A 15,179-nucleotide genomic window follows, 5' to 3' on the forward strand; every position below is an offset into this window, starting at 1 on the left:
TGTCTACAATGAATCACAGCCTCAATGATAGGGACTGTGCGTTATCTGTTTGTTCCCACCTGCTCCACCGAGCCTTGGTCCAGGCAATGTTTTATATGTGTGGTCTTGTGCACTGTCATGTAAACAAAATTGTCACCATCGATTACAGCAGCATTATGGTAAGTGTTGCACGCATGGATGTTGAAATATTCAAGAGCATTCTTCAAATTTGAAAACTTTGAGGGTACCAGAGTTTCAGTATTTTGATGACTGGCTCTACCCAAGCTGGTATTAGCGAAAAGTGCACAGAAGGCACCGTCCTGTTTGAGAGAGTTACTAACCAAAAAAAATATTTCTCAGTTGAACTTATAATATTGGCCATTTTGAGAAGTGAGGGGAAATTTGTAAGTTGCACCAGGCACAGAAAAGTTTTGGAACTTTTGTAGCTTCATGTGGTCATCAACTTTTTCGTTACTGGTACTTTATAGCAGACAATCACTTATGTCAGCCTGGTGGTGATTGTCAGAGGCATTTGATGTGTCAATGAAAGATGCTGATTTTGCTGCAGAACCCAAGAAAGGTGATTTTGAATTAGCAATAATGATCCTATTGTTTGAAAACGGTGGCAGCAATTACAGTGTGTCATCCATTCTCCCAGCGTGAGATGGCAGAGTTTCTCCTAGTTTTGGAGAAGTGGTTCAAAATGTTATCACTTTTTGCCTTGTGATCCATTGTTTTAGCTCTCGAAAATCAATGATTTCACTATACTAGTTTCATTCACTGGTTTTTGCAACATGTCATTTCAACAATTTAACAGCTGCTAACGCCGAAAATCATGTATGAAACAAACTAGAACATTTCCTGGTCAGCGTGTGCTTCGACTATGTGTCCACCACCTCAGTAATGCAAATTATTTCTATATTCATTAACTGTCATTTGTGGGTACTGTAATATTCTGAACCTGGTTTCATAAAATTTGTATTTAATTCACCATTGATGTTAAATGACTTCACCATTGATGTTAAGTTGCCATGTGTTACTAATAGAAAACTGAAAACATATAATGTTGTTATGTAATGTAGCATATTGTCAAAATAAACAAACTTTTTAAAAACGTACTCATACTGAAGCAGAGGTATTGTTAATCTTTCTTTTCCAGCCGTGGTATTGTGATATTATGTGCAGGTGTGTAAGGAAAATTGTGTCTGTAATTTCACATTTAGGTGAGGGAATGGGAGATGACTCAAGTTCAGAAGCCCCCTTAAATACGCCGCTATATTGAAGTATCAATATTTATTTGTAGTAGTGTATCAGATTCTTCAGTTATTTAGCAAATTCACTTATTATGTTTTTAATGGATCACAAATTATTATGTATGATTTAGTTTGGAGTTCATGTGGATAAACAGTTGTCTCATGAATCATTTCAGAAACACGTATGCAGTTGTTGAATTCATACTTCCTATTTAGCAGACTTCTTTGGCCACATCTTCGATATCTGAAGCTTATGTGTAGACCATACGCTTTTCCTTAGTGTAATTTGTAATCTTGTGACTGGCTCTGCCCTATATTTTGTAATTTCAGTCCACCTATAGTTACTTTCTCCTACCTAATTGATGGAAGAATGACCATTGATGTCATCCAAGCTAAGTGCTAGCTTAGGAGCAACACGATGAAAAGCAGATGTTTCTCTTTTGGAGGTCAGAATTTCGTTTAAAAAATGGCTGGTAATGTAGTAGTAAGACCAACCTAATGTTCTACCTCATTCTAAACCACCATTCCTCACAAGAAGACAACAGACAAACAAAAGTAAACAAATTATCAAGTTCTTTTAACCAAGAAGATGTTAAATTATTTTTATATTACATATGGTACACCCTTTACTTCAAGAGTAAAAACTGTTTCCTGATTAAAAGTTAATTTATTCATTCAAACAGTAAATTTTCACCTGAAGCATAACTTAGAGAAAAGTGCAAGGACTTTCAGCATTGCAGCGCGTCAGCAATCGTAATTATCTAAATAAATTATGAATAATCCGCCTCGATTGCGAAAATTCCCGGTGTTTACCCAGGTTTCAACGTGGATAACCACGCCTTCTTCAGAACGAAATAAAAAACAGCTTGCGTAAATGGGCATAGTCAATTTCTAAAATGAACACCCACAACGGCAGGTCCCCATAAAATTTATTAACATTACACGGTACATCCGTACCAAGTCAATAACACTACTTAACTGTGTGTGCTGCCTCGCCCCAGTCAACGTGCGATGGGTCACAGGCTCTCCACTGCACTAAGGCCTTGCCGGCTGTTCTCCTGAGCGACTGTCGACAATCTCTGCGCATGCGCGTGGCTAAGAAACGCTCTTCTTATGCATAGAAACGGGATACAACAGTTAACATGAATCGGGGCCTAAGTAACTACAAAAAGTTGTCGCCCAAATAGTAAGTGATACAAGCGTTGATGCGGAAATTATGACATATTAATTCTCGACCAACATTGCGCACAGGTCGTGCATCAGCCACTAACTAATATGGAGACACTAAAATTAGGTAAAAATCACAACTAACATACAGAAATGGCTATGCATGAGGACATAGTAAAGTGCAATCGGTTCCAAACCATACTACATGCGGGAACCATTAAGTTGTAACTCACAGAGCAAACGGTCTGCAAAACTTGACACCTTAACGGATAATGGTGTGGGGGCGGGGAGGGGGGGGGGGTGGAAAGAAATCTCAAATGTTGTTAACGGATAAAACCACACAATTTTTGCTAACAGAAACCATCACTGTCGCTATATCGCCAAAATGCTAAGTGGCTGAGCAGGCCGTAATCAAAAAACATAAAAGATTTAGGACATATCTTGGCTCCACGATCTTATAAATATAGAAGCCAACGAAGATACAATACGTCTTAAAAGCGCGCAGCGATATGAACTTACGATGACCGAAAGGCGTTCATCTTGGCTAACCAAACCTTCAGCTCACAGAAAGGGAAAGGTGCCAAAAAAGAGAGGGGGAGGGGCATTGTTATCATCCGTTAACAATCAACAACCTGTGCATGCATCAACCAACTTCCACGTCATGTGGTTTAATGAAAAGAATTAAGTAAGAGACTGAAACCTTCAAAGAAATTTCTGTTTTTTAATTGTAGCTGATCGTTGAGGACATCATCTTTGGCATACTGCAGGTGTTTAAAAATCTGCATTACCGTGTAATGTTAATAAATTTTATGGGGACCTGCCGTTGTGGGTGTTCATTTTAGAAATTGACTATGCCCATTTAGGCAAGCTGTTTTTTATTTCGTTCTGAAGAAGGCATGGTTATCCACGTTGAAACCTGGGCAAACACCGGGAATTTTCGCAATCGAGGCGGATTATTCATAATTTATTTAAAAGTGCAAGGGCTGTTCAGGAAATTTCGAAACTTTGTCCATAAAATTTTTCCACGCTTACCTTTTACTTATTGTGCATGGTCTCCTTCGAAATACTCTCTTCCACAATTGATACACCACTCCCAAAGCTGTTTCCACTCCCGGCAGCAGGTTTGGTTTGCCTATTGCGGGATTGCGAGAAGCTCCGACTGTGAATTTTCTTTTATCTCGTCTATCGTTTCAAGTCTTTGTCCTTTCAGTGGGGTTTTCAACTTTGGGAATTAAAAAAAAAAAGTCTGCAAGCGCCACGTGTGGAGAGTATGGAGGATGAGGCAGCACAGTGATTTTGCCTTTTGCACAGTAATCATGCACCATACGAATGAGTGTATGGGTGCATTGTCATGATGCAAGAGTCATAAACTGTCTTGCTACATTTCAGGCTGTTCCATCCTCACATTTTCTTGCAAGCACTGCAACACATTCCAAAAGTACCATTGAGTAACAGTTTGTCCTTATGGCAAGGATTCATGATGAACTAATCCTTCAAAGTCAAAGAAAACTATCAGTGTGGCTATGACCTGACCGACGAACTGTTTTTGGTCGTGGAGAACCTTTCCCGACCTACTGTGAAGATTGATCTTTACTTTCAGCATCATAACCGTAGACTCATGTCTCATCACTAATTTTGATTCTCTTAAGGAACATCTCATTCTCATTTGCGTGATCCAAAAGCTCTTCACACATAATGAGGCAAAGGTCTTTCTGGTCTGATGCATGAGCCATGTGACAAAATTGGCGGCAACAGGATGCATTCCAAGATGCTGTGTCAGGGCTTCATGACATGATTCAACTGAAATGTTATATTTTTCTGTAATCTCTCTGACAGTCAGTCTTTGATTGGCACGCACAGTTTTGTTGACGTTCCAGACAAGAGCGTCGTTAGTAGATGTCGTAGGGCGTCCTGAATGAGGGTCATCTATAACTTCCAGCTACCCATTTTTAAACCATGTGAACAATTCGTAACACTAAGTACTGCTTTTTTAGTACTCATCACTGTAGACTTCCTGCATCATTTGGTGTATCTCTGTAAAGGTTTTCTTGAGTTTCAAGCAAAATTTAATGCAGACACATTGCTCCTCTAACTCTGCCATCTCCAAATTCGCAAACTGTGTGACATAATGTTCTATTCAATACAGCAGTGAACAATAACTAACAGACACATAACAATGAAACTTCCAGCAGTTACACATTAAACACAGGCGTGTGCAGCGATGCCAACTGCATTTCGCTCTATCACACCATTGGCACAAAATTATGAATGTTCTGTAATGTTTTGAACAGACTTTGTATCTTAAAATTCCAACAGAAAGATTACTTCCACCCTACACTGACGGCAAATATAGGAGACTCACTCTGTGTTCTCTCTCTCTGATATGAAGCAGCTGCAGGCCTCAGATGAATACAGCAAGTGGACATTACAGGATCTCCGTTTTTGATTTTCTTAATACTTATAGGAGTTGAAAGTCAGTGTGCAGACTTCAATTTCTTAAACCAATATGATGAAATTCTCAAGATTTTCGAGCACTGTAGACTATAAAACATTTGTACAGTATTAAAGGATCATTGGTTTCTGAATGCATAGCAAAGCCTTGAATTTGCCAAGGTCATTGGTTCGGTTCTTGCTGCTAGCAATTAGTTTATTGTCAAATTGAGATGGTGTTAACAAATACTGAACATTTATTTTAATAAAAGTATATCTTTTTACTTTGAATAACTAATTGCAGGATAACATAAGCATTCAGAATAAATTAAAATTTGGTGCATAATGTGAAACAAATAGAAAATGAAATATTTTTTATTTCTGTAGATTCAACATTAACTGTTAATATGTGTAATTTATTTCATTTAACAATAAGGCATTTCACATCTGCATCATAATTTATAGTCATACAGTTATAGATTAAAACTAGAATTTTAATTTTATTAAAAAGTATGGTTCAGTATTTAGTAGTAAACATTGTCTTTGAAGTAAAAAATGGAAAATCCAGGATGGAATGATGATAACATTATGAAAATGATAGATTGCTTTTCACTGAATATTGTAGATGTTGACTTGCAGAAAGGCACAACAAAACGACTTCTGAACAATTTATCTTTCAGCCAAAAGGCCTTCTTCTAAATTAGACAACATACACATTCATGCGACAATTCTCACACATGTGACCACTGTCTCAGGCAGCTGAGGCTTACTTTTTGTTGTGCCTGTCTATTACTTAACATCTCCATGATGTGGTGAGTAGTAATTCTTTTAACATACTTGAAAAATACGTAGTTCATAAATCTTCTATGGGAGAAGGACGAAAAACTAACTTAATTCAAAGCTTGGCTCAACACAAAAATCCTACAACAAAAAATGGCATTTATTGTTACCCATTAAATTCTGTAAAGGAGATAATAGCTTTTCATTCATTCAAAAGTTGAATTAAAAACATGTTCAGAAATACAGAATTCGTTGTGCTATTTTGTCAACTTAACTGTTTACTAACCCTTCAGATCTCAAAAACTGTCAGGGAAAAATGCTAAAAATGTCTCTGAAAATTAGGAATTGGCAGGGAATTTCGCTTTGGGAAACTTCTAGCAACCCTAGAATGGAATCAGCATGTACAAAACAGCTTCAGTTGTCTGATTTCTTTACATATGACTTATTTGATGCCAGCCAATTGATTGCTGAAAATATTTGATGTTAACCCATTGACTGCTGTGAAAAAGTTAACTTGTCATTTCTGCAAATCCCCAGGTACTGAGGATGTGTTTGAACATGGCCATTGGGCTTGATTCAGAAAAATCAGATTTATATTCATATTGTGCAGTTTATTTATTAACATTTTGTAACAGTTAACCTGTGCAGTTGTATCTGATTTGCACTAGAGAATAACATCGGAAGAATAAATTTCAGTTCTTGGCAAAACAATGCAAAAATAAGAAAATTCATTTAGCCCATATGAATTCTGAAAGATTGTTTATTTTTGTAATTTATATACTAGTGCATATTACTTTAAATTTGATTTTCTTTAACTTGTATTTGATGTGACGAAAACAGAAACAAAGTACATGGTTTTGTTTGGATGTACTTGGCAGTTCTGTAAAGGCTGTGAGGGGTTAAGTCAATCTTTTGTGTATGTGGCAGCAATTGCTAGAATACTGCATGTTGTCCCTTGTATGTTGCAGTTTAGCAGCTGCCAAAAGTTGAACCACAATAGATGATAAAGTGAATGAATATCAGACTTACAGTTTAAAGGTACCTTCATGTATGGGAGGGTAAATTTTTAGAGAAGAAAAGGTATAATATTTTTAAGGGGGCTGAATGAAAGTGTTCTCGTGTGGTTGTCGTCAAGATAAAAACAGCATGAAGTTTCTGTCTCGACATGGATCACCTCTGGTTTCTTGTTTGAGTTCTTATGCCTGCTGTTTAAAAGCAGAACAAATCTCTCTCTCTCTCTCTCTCTCTCTCTCTCTCTCTCTCTCTCTCTCTCTCTCTCTCTCTCTCTATGGGATTCAAATATCACTGCCTTAACATTAAAAAGAAGACTTTGTACTTTTATTCATATGTCATTTTTAAAGTGGTATTAGCTTCTTCCTTACTTACTTATATACTAATTTAATTATATTGTACATGTCATTTTGAAATTCCATGCATACAATTATAAATTATTATACTGTAATGACAGTATTATATTAGTAACTTTTGAGCATTGTCACATTGGCATTCTTTACTTCATCTTAAATTTTATCACCAATTGTGACTGCACATAGGTTGTTGATGTTGACCATCATGATAATAGTATGTGGGATAAATCTGATACATGAATGTCAGATAATGTGTTGTTGAATTTGCCATTATTTTGCAGCTCACTCCAGATGATAAAGTTATTTACAAAGAATGGGACAAGGAAATGAAGGAAGCTGTAGAATATGTCAGGAAACTGAATATAATTTCAACAAAGGATAAAGAGAAAGAAGAGCCTGTGGAAGAGAAGGAGAGTGCTCGGGAAAAGGTTTGTAAAACTAAATTATAATATTGTTTGTGTTTCAGAATAGACATGTGTGTTTTGTGTATATTAAAGTTACTGACTGTACATATTACAACTGTTAAAAAGATAAAAGTTCTTTTTAAATAACATTTTCATTCATACTACAGTTGTTTAGTCCATGTCTCCTTCAAAGTACTTCCTTCCTCTACCCACACACTTCTTCAAGCATTGTAAGCTTCTTTTACAATGTCTTTTACTGCCTATGACATTCTTCTTTATGTTATTGATGGTGTTGAAAAGGCATTCCATCAGCACTGATTTTATTTTTTGAAATAGATTGCATGTAGCAAGTTATGGGAAGAAAGATGACTGATAGAAAACAGTCATCTGAATTTTTGGCATAAAAATTGTGAGTTTATAGAGTTGAGTCGACAGTTGCATTGTTATTGTTGCCTTGCACAGCTGTGCTGTATTTTAGCATAGTTTCTCGTTCAACCTTTCTAACGCTGCATTCACAGTGACGCCAACAGCCGCCATGAGGCACCATCGCCAGAGGTCGCCCGATAACATTGGCTGGCAGAGTGATCATAGTGCATCAAATCTCCTTCATCAGTTTTTGGCAGGGTCAAGGAGGTTAGGTTAGAATGTATCCTATCTATGAAGTAGATTATATTTTAACCTCGTAGTGTGTGGCGGACACCAAGGCACCTCTGTACTTGCATTCAAGTGCTGCATAGTGGCTTCTGCTATTAAAGAGATGCTGAATGCATGTAAATGAGCTTTCCTGTCTCATAAAGAACGTGGTGAGTACTATACACTTTGTCCTCAGTTATCAGAATAGCCAGACAAGTTTTAAGAGTATATGACATGACGGGTGAAACATTCTGTTACGTACTCAAGAAAATTCATGGTCACCTTGAAAAGCAACTTAATAAACACTCTGTTACGCTGTATTTATTTAAAGTTGTCCAGACGTAAGTCAATTAACTTTCAATTACTGTCATTTAGCACACGAGTGAAAGACAAGCATAAAGTGTAGCACAAGATATTCTGAAAACTTAAAGCACTTAAAAGTGGAAATACACACTATATACCACATTGATATACCACTTCATATTAACAGAATCACTACCCTACTGGCATAAAATGTCAGTAAGCAGTAATGTTAATTTGTAGACAAGTAATGACACTCTACTACAAAAATGATACAGTACAGTAGCTATTATCATGTAAGATAAGTCACCCTTTTCACTCGAACAAATTATTTTTGAGGTTATAATCTATGCCTAAAATTTCCAGTTAACATTTTACCTATTTGAAGTTTTGAATGAACCTGTAATTTCAGTCCATAGATTTCAAACATTATAATATTTTCATCTTCAGGATGCCACAAACTCGCTCTTTCCTGGACTGAGCGTATAAGTTTCTCAAGCTCCATATTTTATGTGCGAGAATGTTGGTCGATTTGACTGAAGAAAAGAAACTGATTTTAATTTCACAGATTGTCATCTGAAATTCGTATGTTTGGGAATACTGATTTGAAAAGATCAGTCATCTCTGGCCGATGTCGGTTGTCGATAGAATCCACCAATATTGGAGCCACTGTGACTACAGCCTAACAACACTTGCACAGTAATGACTGCATTTGATTAAAGACTACTTTTGAAACAAAGGAAAAATACAGTTCATAGTTTTAGATAAGTCCAATTTTTTTTCCCTATTTTCACAGAAAATGACACATTGAGTAGCTCCAGTGAAAGCAAAAATTTCTCCAGTGCCATCATGCTGATATTGCTTCAGTGTTTGTAATGCTGTTTGTGGCAACTTTGATAGTGCTGCTATATCCAATATGATATTGTTCCACTCCTCTTCCAAATCTACTCAACTGTTTTCAGTTCCTGAAGTTCTACAATTTATTGCCCCTACATAAAAAAGAAAAAAGCAGTTGGGTTTTCAAGGTACATGTTATTGTCTGTTTGACTAAATTGTTGTAGTAAGGTGCTGGCAGAGTAATGGTTCGGTGTGTCACATAGACAGAGGTCATTGTTGAATCATCTCAGTCCACTATCCACTGAACCGGTGTACCTAACTCCTAGAAACTTATACATTGCAGCAGAGTTTCTAATAATCGTACCCTTGATTCCATAGCCTATCAGGGCCAAAAAGTTTAAGGAGACAAGGGAATAGTACTAAGTCTCAGCAAAGCTGTTGCCAAAGTCTTTAAGTCTAAAATATCACAGCTTGGTATTGACAAAACTAGTTCATATGCTGTCCAATTGCAAGTAGGAACCTTGTGCTAGTATTGTCACTGAGCTAGATGGTAAGTCTTGTACCTTGTTCATCTCACTGTCTGTAATGTGAGTTGAACAGCAGTGATTCCATATTTGTTCCTCTTGAAGTAAACCATCTGTATAATTACCATATGGAAAGTATAACAGTTTTATGGTGTAAATGTCTGTACTGGATATCGATATCTATGCTAGTTGGTTTCTTTAATCCTCACTAAGAGATACTTATTGGCACTCTGCCTAGCTCTTTGAAGTTATCGTCTGCAGCATAATTTATGCTTTATGTGGCTTAGCCTTTTAAGGCTTTCAGTAAACAAAATGTTCAAACGAACAAATCAATATTGGTAATTCTATTAATTTGCCTTTTGCAAAAATGAGATAAGTATTCTGATAAAAGAAAGAAAAGATAATGACACTGGTCATACTATTGATTTTTGTTTCATAACAGTGAGACAATTAGTCTGATGCAAGAAGGAAAAGGTAATAGCAGAGGTAAAAGCTGTCTAATTCCACTTAAAAATGAAACGCGAATAGTGCTGTTTGGGCCATGTAGGTGCGTGGAAGACTGCAATTTTGGTAATTTTAAATTCTTTGTAAGTGGTTCTCAACACCGATTAGATGTTCATGGTTTTATATCAGCTTTAAGATGGGCTAGAAAGGTAGAAGATTTGTGAGTATTTAGTAAAGAAATGTAAAGTTGGCATTTTCTACTTATTTTTATAAAAGCTATTCAGAGTAATCTAATTCCCACGACTGTCAAACACTTCAGTATCTAGCAAAAGCCGTCGAAACTCCCAATGAATATGCCTTAGTTATTTGTTAATTTTCAGTTCTATTAAAGGAGAAGTCCAACAACTACATACAATTTATTCTTCTCTTAATGTACAGCGACTCTTGACTTGGACTGAGTCTTAACTTTTAAGTAATAAAATGAATGCCATTACAAATAACATCAGTGTTGTTGACATTGTTGGCCAATGGATGTTTGAGTCATTGATATTCCTCGAAGTACTGTGGGCAAGGATGTTTCTTTGCTTTATCTATGATGTTGTCAGGTACAGCACGACTACTTTGATCACCCAAAAGGAAAAGTTTAGATGACAAACAAAATGACATACAGAGTGTGATCTAAAGTAACGTTTATGCCCAGTGATGATAACTTTCATTCTCGAAAAGATGAGCCTGTTAACTTCCAGCCAACTTCCCATTAATGTGAAATTTATCACGCAACTTCCCATTAATGTGAAATTTATCACGCTTGTTCATTTATACACAACTGCAGTATGGGAGTTTCTGATCAGCCAGTTCCAGAATTGTTACTGACAAAATCACAGAAAACCTCAGACGCTCTCAAGTTGTTTAAGTAACTGGGAAATTTTACGGAATATTAGGATGTGCTTTCATTCAAATCTGCTCGTTTATTAAGTTTTCAGCTACTTCATGTTAATTTCTCATTTAATTTTCTCACTGTCAGGTGATGGGCTATGGCATGCTTATATGATACACATTTCACAATTGGGCTTGTCAACAATGTAAGGAAAAGATAGATTGGTACAAGATAAAGTGTTAGTTGTCAACAGGCACAAGTAAAAGTAGACATTAGCTTTTGGCGCAGGCTTCGCGAGAAACAGAAAAAGGAACACACAAACAAGCACACCTAGCGCACACATGAACGCCATTCCTGGCTGGTCAGACCAGAATGCATTGCTGTTGCCATCCCACATTCTGGTCCAAGCATCTGGAGATGGTAGTCACATGTATGTGAGGTGTGTTTGCTTGTGTGAATGAAGGTGTGTATGTTTCTTTTTCTTTTTCTGACAAAGGCTGTGGGCGAAAGCTAATGTGTAAGTGTCTTGTAATTTTTATGTTTACTCCTGGAGTAGAATATATACTGCCAATTATGTAGTTTCTTGGCTTCACAGGTAACCTTGATAATTTTTATACAGTTTGAAAAAGTCATGAAAAGCTTACTGATCTTAGTTCTGGTGTATACAAATGACTGTTGTACTTTTTTTTGCAAGATATTTGTATTACTTCTTATTAGCTTTTTGCAGTGCTGTGTGGATGCATCTGTGATTGGAAAACGCTACATAACAATACTGCAGAGTACGAATAAAAAAGAAATCTATGTTAAAGTCACCACATAGCAAATTATTAGGGTACTTTGAGAAATAGAGTCTAGTTTTGAAAAGAATATTGTGCCAGGGTCTGCGTTCTAATTTTGTATTCTTTATCTGGACAGGATACAATAAAACGTTGCCCTAAAAGGCAATAACTCCTTACCTTCCCTCGGAACAACACGCAGCACTGCTGTACATGATCACATCATGCCCCTTTACACACCAAATTCTAAAAATAAATGCGATGAAAAGTCTATGAACAGAGCAAATACCAACCATGGGCTTTCTACATCGTAGCTGTGCATGCACAGTAACACCTGTCTTTGGCACACTCTGACAACTGCTCAAATGAATCTATTTCTGACTGGTCATGGGAAAATATTACAAGTGGTGGTTTTAGAAGCATTACTTTCAAAGTAAATTTCCTTTTACATAAAAGGCATTTATGTTACATGTGAGAATGTGGGTTGAATTTCTTAAGTCACAAAGCATTTGATTCTCGTTCGGAACTTAACACTTTGAGAACCAGCAACTTAAAAAACACTTTTGTCCAAAATTTTGCACTATACTAAATGTATATTAATTTAAACCATAAAATTTTCCTATTTCTGTGTTCACGTAGCTTAACAGTGATGTTGCTATTGGCTGATTACATCATGTGTCCTGTGCTCTGAATATCTGCTATCATTTGCTGGCAAGATAATGTGGCAGGAACGATGATTGGTTGACAGAAGTGCATCACACTCTTCATTTCAGAAACTAACATGCTGTGTTTGGTGGAATTCGTATCTATACTTTTGTAATAGATAAACATGCAATGTGGATGTGCATCAAAGAGCTTTCCAAATTTATTTATTTTTTATTTTTATAGTGCCACTTGAACATGTAGAAAGTGCATTTTCACCCAGCCGGCGGCAATAGAGAGCACTGGGTGCACCCGACTGCAAATTGTTGCTCATATCGGCACCAATGACTCCTGCCGTCTGGGTTCAGAGGTCATCCTCAGTTCGTACAGGCGGTCGGCGGAATTGGTGAAGGCGGAAAGCCTCGCTCATGGGGTGGAATCAAAGCTAACTATCTTTAGTATCATTCCCAGAACCGATCACGGCCCGATGACTCTGGGGAAATTTTTCTAGTGCAAATTTCTCAACCTCCGCTATCGGGTGGAGAAATGTAGGGTCCCCCTGAATAGGTCAGGCGTGCACTACACGCCAGAAGCGGCTGCAAGGGTAGCGGAGTATGTGTGGAGTGCACATGAGGGTTTTTTAGGTTAGAGAATTCCCTCCCTAGGCCCGACAAGACGCCTCCTGAGACGCGGCGAGGTAGGAGTAGGCAAAATGCAACAGGGAATAACAATATTAATGTGCTAATTTTAAACTGCAGGAGTGTCTATCGAAAGGTCCCAGAACTGCTCTCATTAATAAACGGTCACAACGTCCATATAGTACTAGGGACAGAAAGTTGGCTGAAACCAGAGGTAAACAGTAATGAAATCCTAAACTCAGATTAGAATGTATACCGCAGAGACAGGCTGGACAGTGAAGGGGGAGGTGTGTTTATAGAGATAAGAAGTGCAATAATATCGAAGGAAATTGACGGAGATCCGAAATGTGAAATGATTTGGATGAAGGTCACGGTTAAAGCAAGCTCAGGCATGGTAATTGGATGTCTCTATAGGCCCCCCCCTCCCATGAACCATGGACCTTGCCGTTGATGGGGTGGCTTGCGTGCCTCAGCGATACAGATAGCCGTACCGTAGGTACAACCACAACGGAGGGGTATCTGTTGAGAGACCAGACAAACGTGTTGTTCCTGAAGAGGGCAGCAGCCTTTTCAGTAGTTGCAAGGGCAACAGTCTGGATGATTGACTGATCTGGCCTTGTAACAATAACCAAAACAGCCTTGCTGTGTTGGTACTGCGAACGGCTGAAAGCAAGGGGAAACTACGGCCGTAATTTTTCCCGAGGGCATGCAGCTTTACTGTATGATTAAATGATGATGGCGTTCTCTTGGGTAAAATATTCCGGAGGTAAAATAGTCCCCCATTCGGATCTCCGGGCGGGGACTACTCAAGAGGATGTCGTTATCAGCAGAAAGAAAACTGGCGTTCTACGGATCGGAGCGTGGAATGTCAGATCCCTTAATCGGGCAGGTAGGTTAGAAAATTTAAAAAGGGAAATGGATAGGTTAAAGTTAGATATAGTGGGAATTAGTGAAGTTCGGTGGCAGGAGGAACAAGACTTTTGGTCAGGTGAATACAGGGTTATAAACACAAAATCAAATAGGGGTAATGCAGGAGTAGGTTTAATAATGAATAGGAAAATAGGAATGCGGGTAAGCTACTACAAACAGCATAGTGAATGCATTATTGTGGCCAAGATAGATACGAAGCACACACCTACTACAGTAGTACAAGTTTATATATGCCAACTAGCTCTGCAGATGACGAAGAAATTGAAGAAATATATGATGAAATAAAAGAAATTATTCAGGTAGTGAAGGGAGACGAAAATTTAATAGTCATGGGTGACTGGAATTCGAGTGTAGGAAAAGGGAGAGAAGGAAACGTAGTAGGTGAATATGGATTGGGGCTAAGAAATGAAAGAGGAAGCCGCCTCGTAGAATTTTGCACAGAGCACAACTTAGTCATAGCTAACACTTGGTTTAAGAACCATGAAAGAAGGTTGTATACATGGAAGAACCCTGGAGATACTAAAAGGTATCAGATAGATTATATAATGGTAAGACAGAGATTTAGGAACCAGGTTTTAAATTGTAAGACATTTCCAGGGACAGATGTGGACTCTGACCACAATCTATTGGTCATGACCTGTAGATTTAAACTGAAGAAACTGCAAAAAGGTGGGAATTTAAGTAGATGGGACCTGGACAAACAGAAAGAACCAGAGGTTGTACAGAGTTTCAGGGAGAGCATAAGGGAACAATTGACAGGAATGGGGGAAAGAAATACAGTAGAAGAAGAATGGGTAGCTCTGAGGGATGAAGTAGTGAAGGCAGCAGAGGATCAAGTAGGTAAAAAGGGGAGGGCTATTAGAAATCCTTGGGTAACAGAAGAAATATTGAATTTAATTGATGAAAGGAGAAAATATAAAAATGCAGTAAATGAAGCAGGCAAAAAGGAATACAAACGTCTCAAAAATGAGATCGACAGGAAATGCAAAATGGCTAAGCAGGGATGGCTAGAGGACAAATGTAAGGATGTAGAGGCTTATCTCACTAGGGGTAAGATAGATACTGCCTACAGGAAAATTAAAGAGACCTTTGGAGAAAGGAGAACCATTTTTATGAATATCAAGAGCTCAGATGGCAGCCCAGTTCTAAGCAAAGAAGGGAAAGCAGAAAGGTGGAAGGAGTATATAGAGGGTCTATA

At 37.7% G+C, this 15,179-nt stretch overlaps 1 protein-coding gene across 3 annotated transcripts in view; it reads left to right on the plus strand.

Annotated features, from left to right (window-relative positions):
* The window catches only part of LOC126281938 (THO complex subunit 2), a 292,749-nt gene that overhangs the window by 67,313 nt on the left and 210,257 nt on the right, over positions 1 to 15,179 (plus strand). For all 3 annotated transcript variants that reach the window (XM_049981284.1, XM_049981285.1, XM_049981286.1), the window contains exon 8: positions 7,258 to 7,404. In XM_049981284.1, coding sequence (XP_049837241.1) covers positions 7,258 to 7,404 — 147 coding nt within the window. The remainder of the gene's footprint in view (positions 1 to 7,257; positions 7,405 to 15,179) is intronic.

The sequence above is a fragment of the Schistocerca gregaria genome, chromosome 7 (genome assembly GCF_023897955.1).
Source record: "Schistocerca gregaria isolate iqSchGreg1 chromosome 7, iqSchGreg1.2, whole genome shotgun sequence".
Taxonomy (NCBI): Eukaryota; Metazoa; Arthropoda; class Insecta; order Orthoptera; family Acrididae; genus Schistocerca; species Schistocerca gregaria.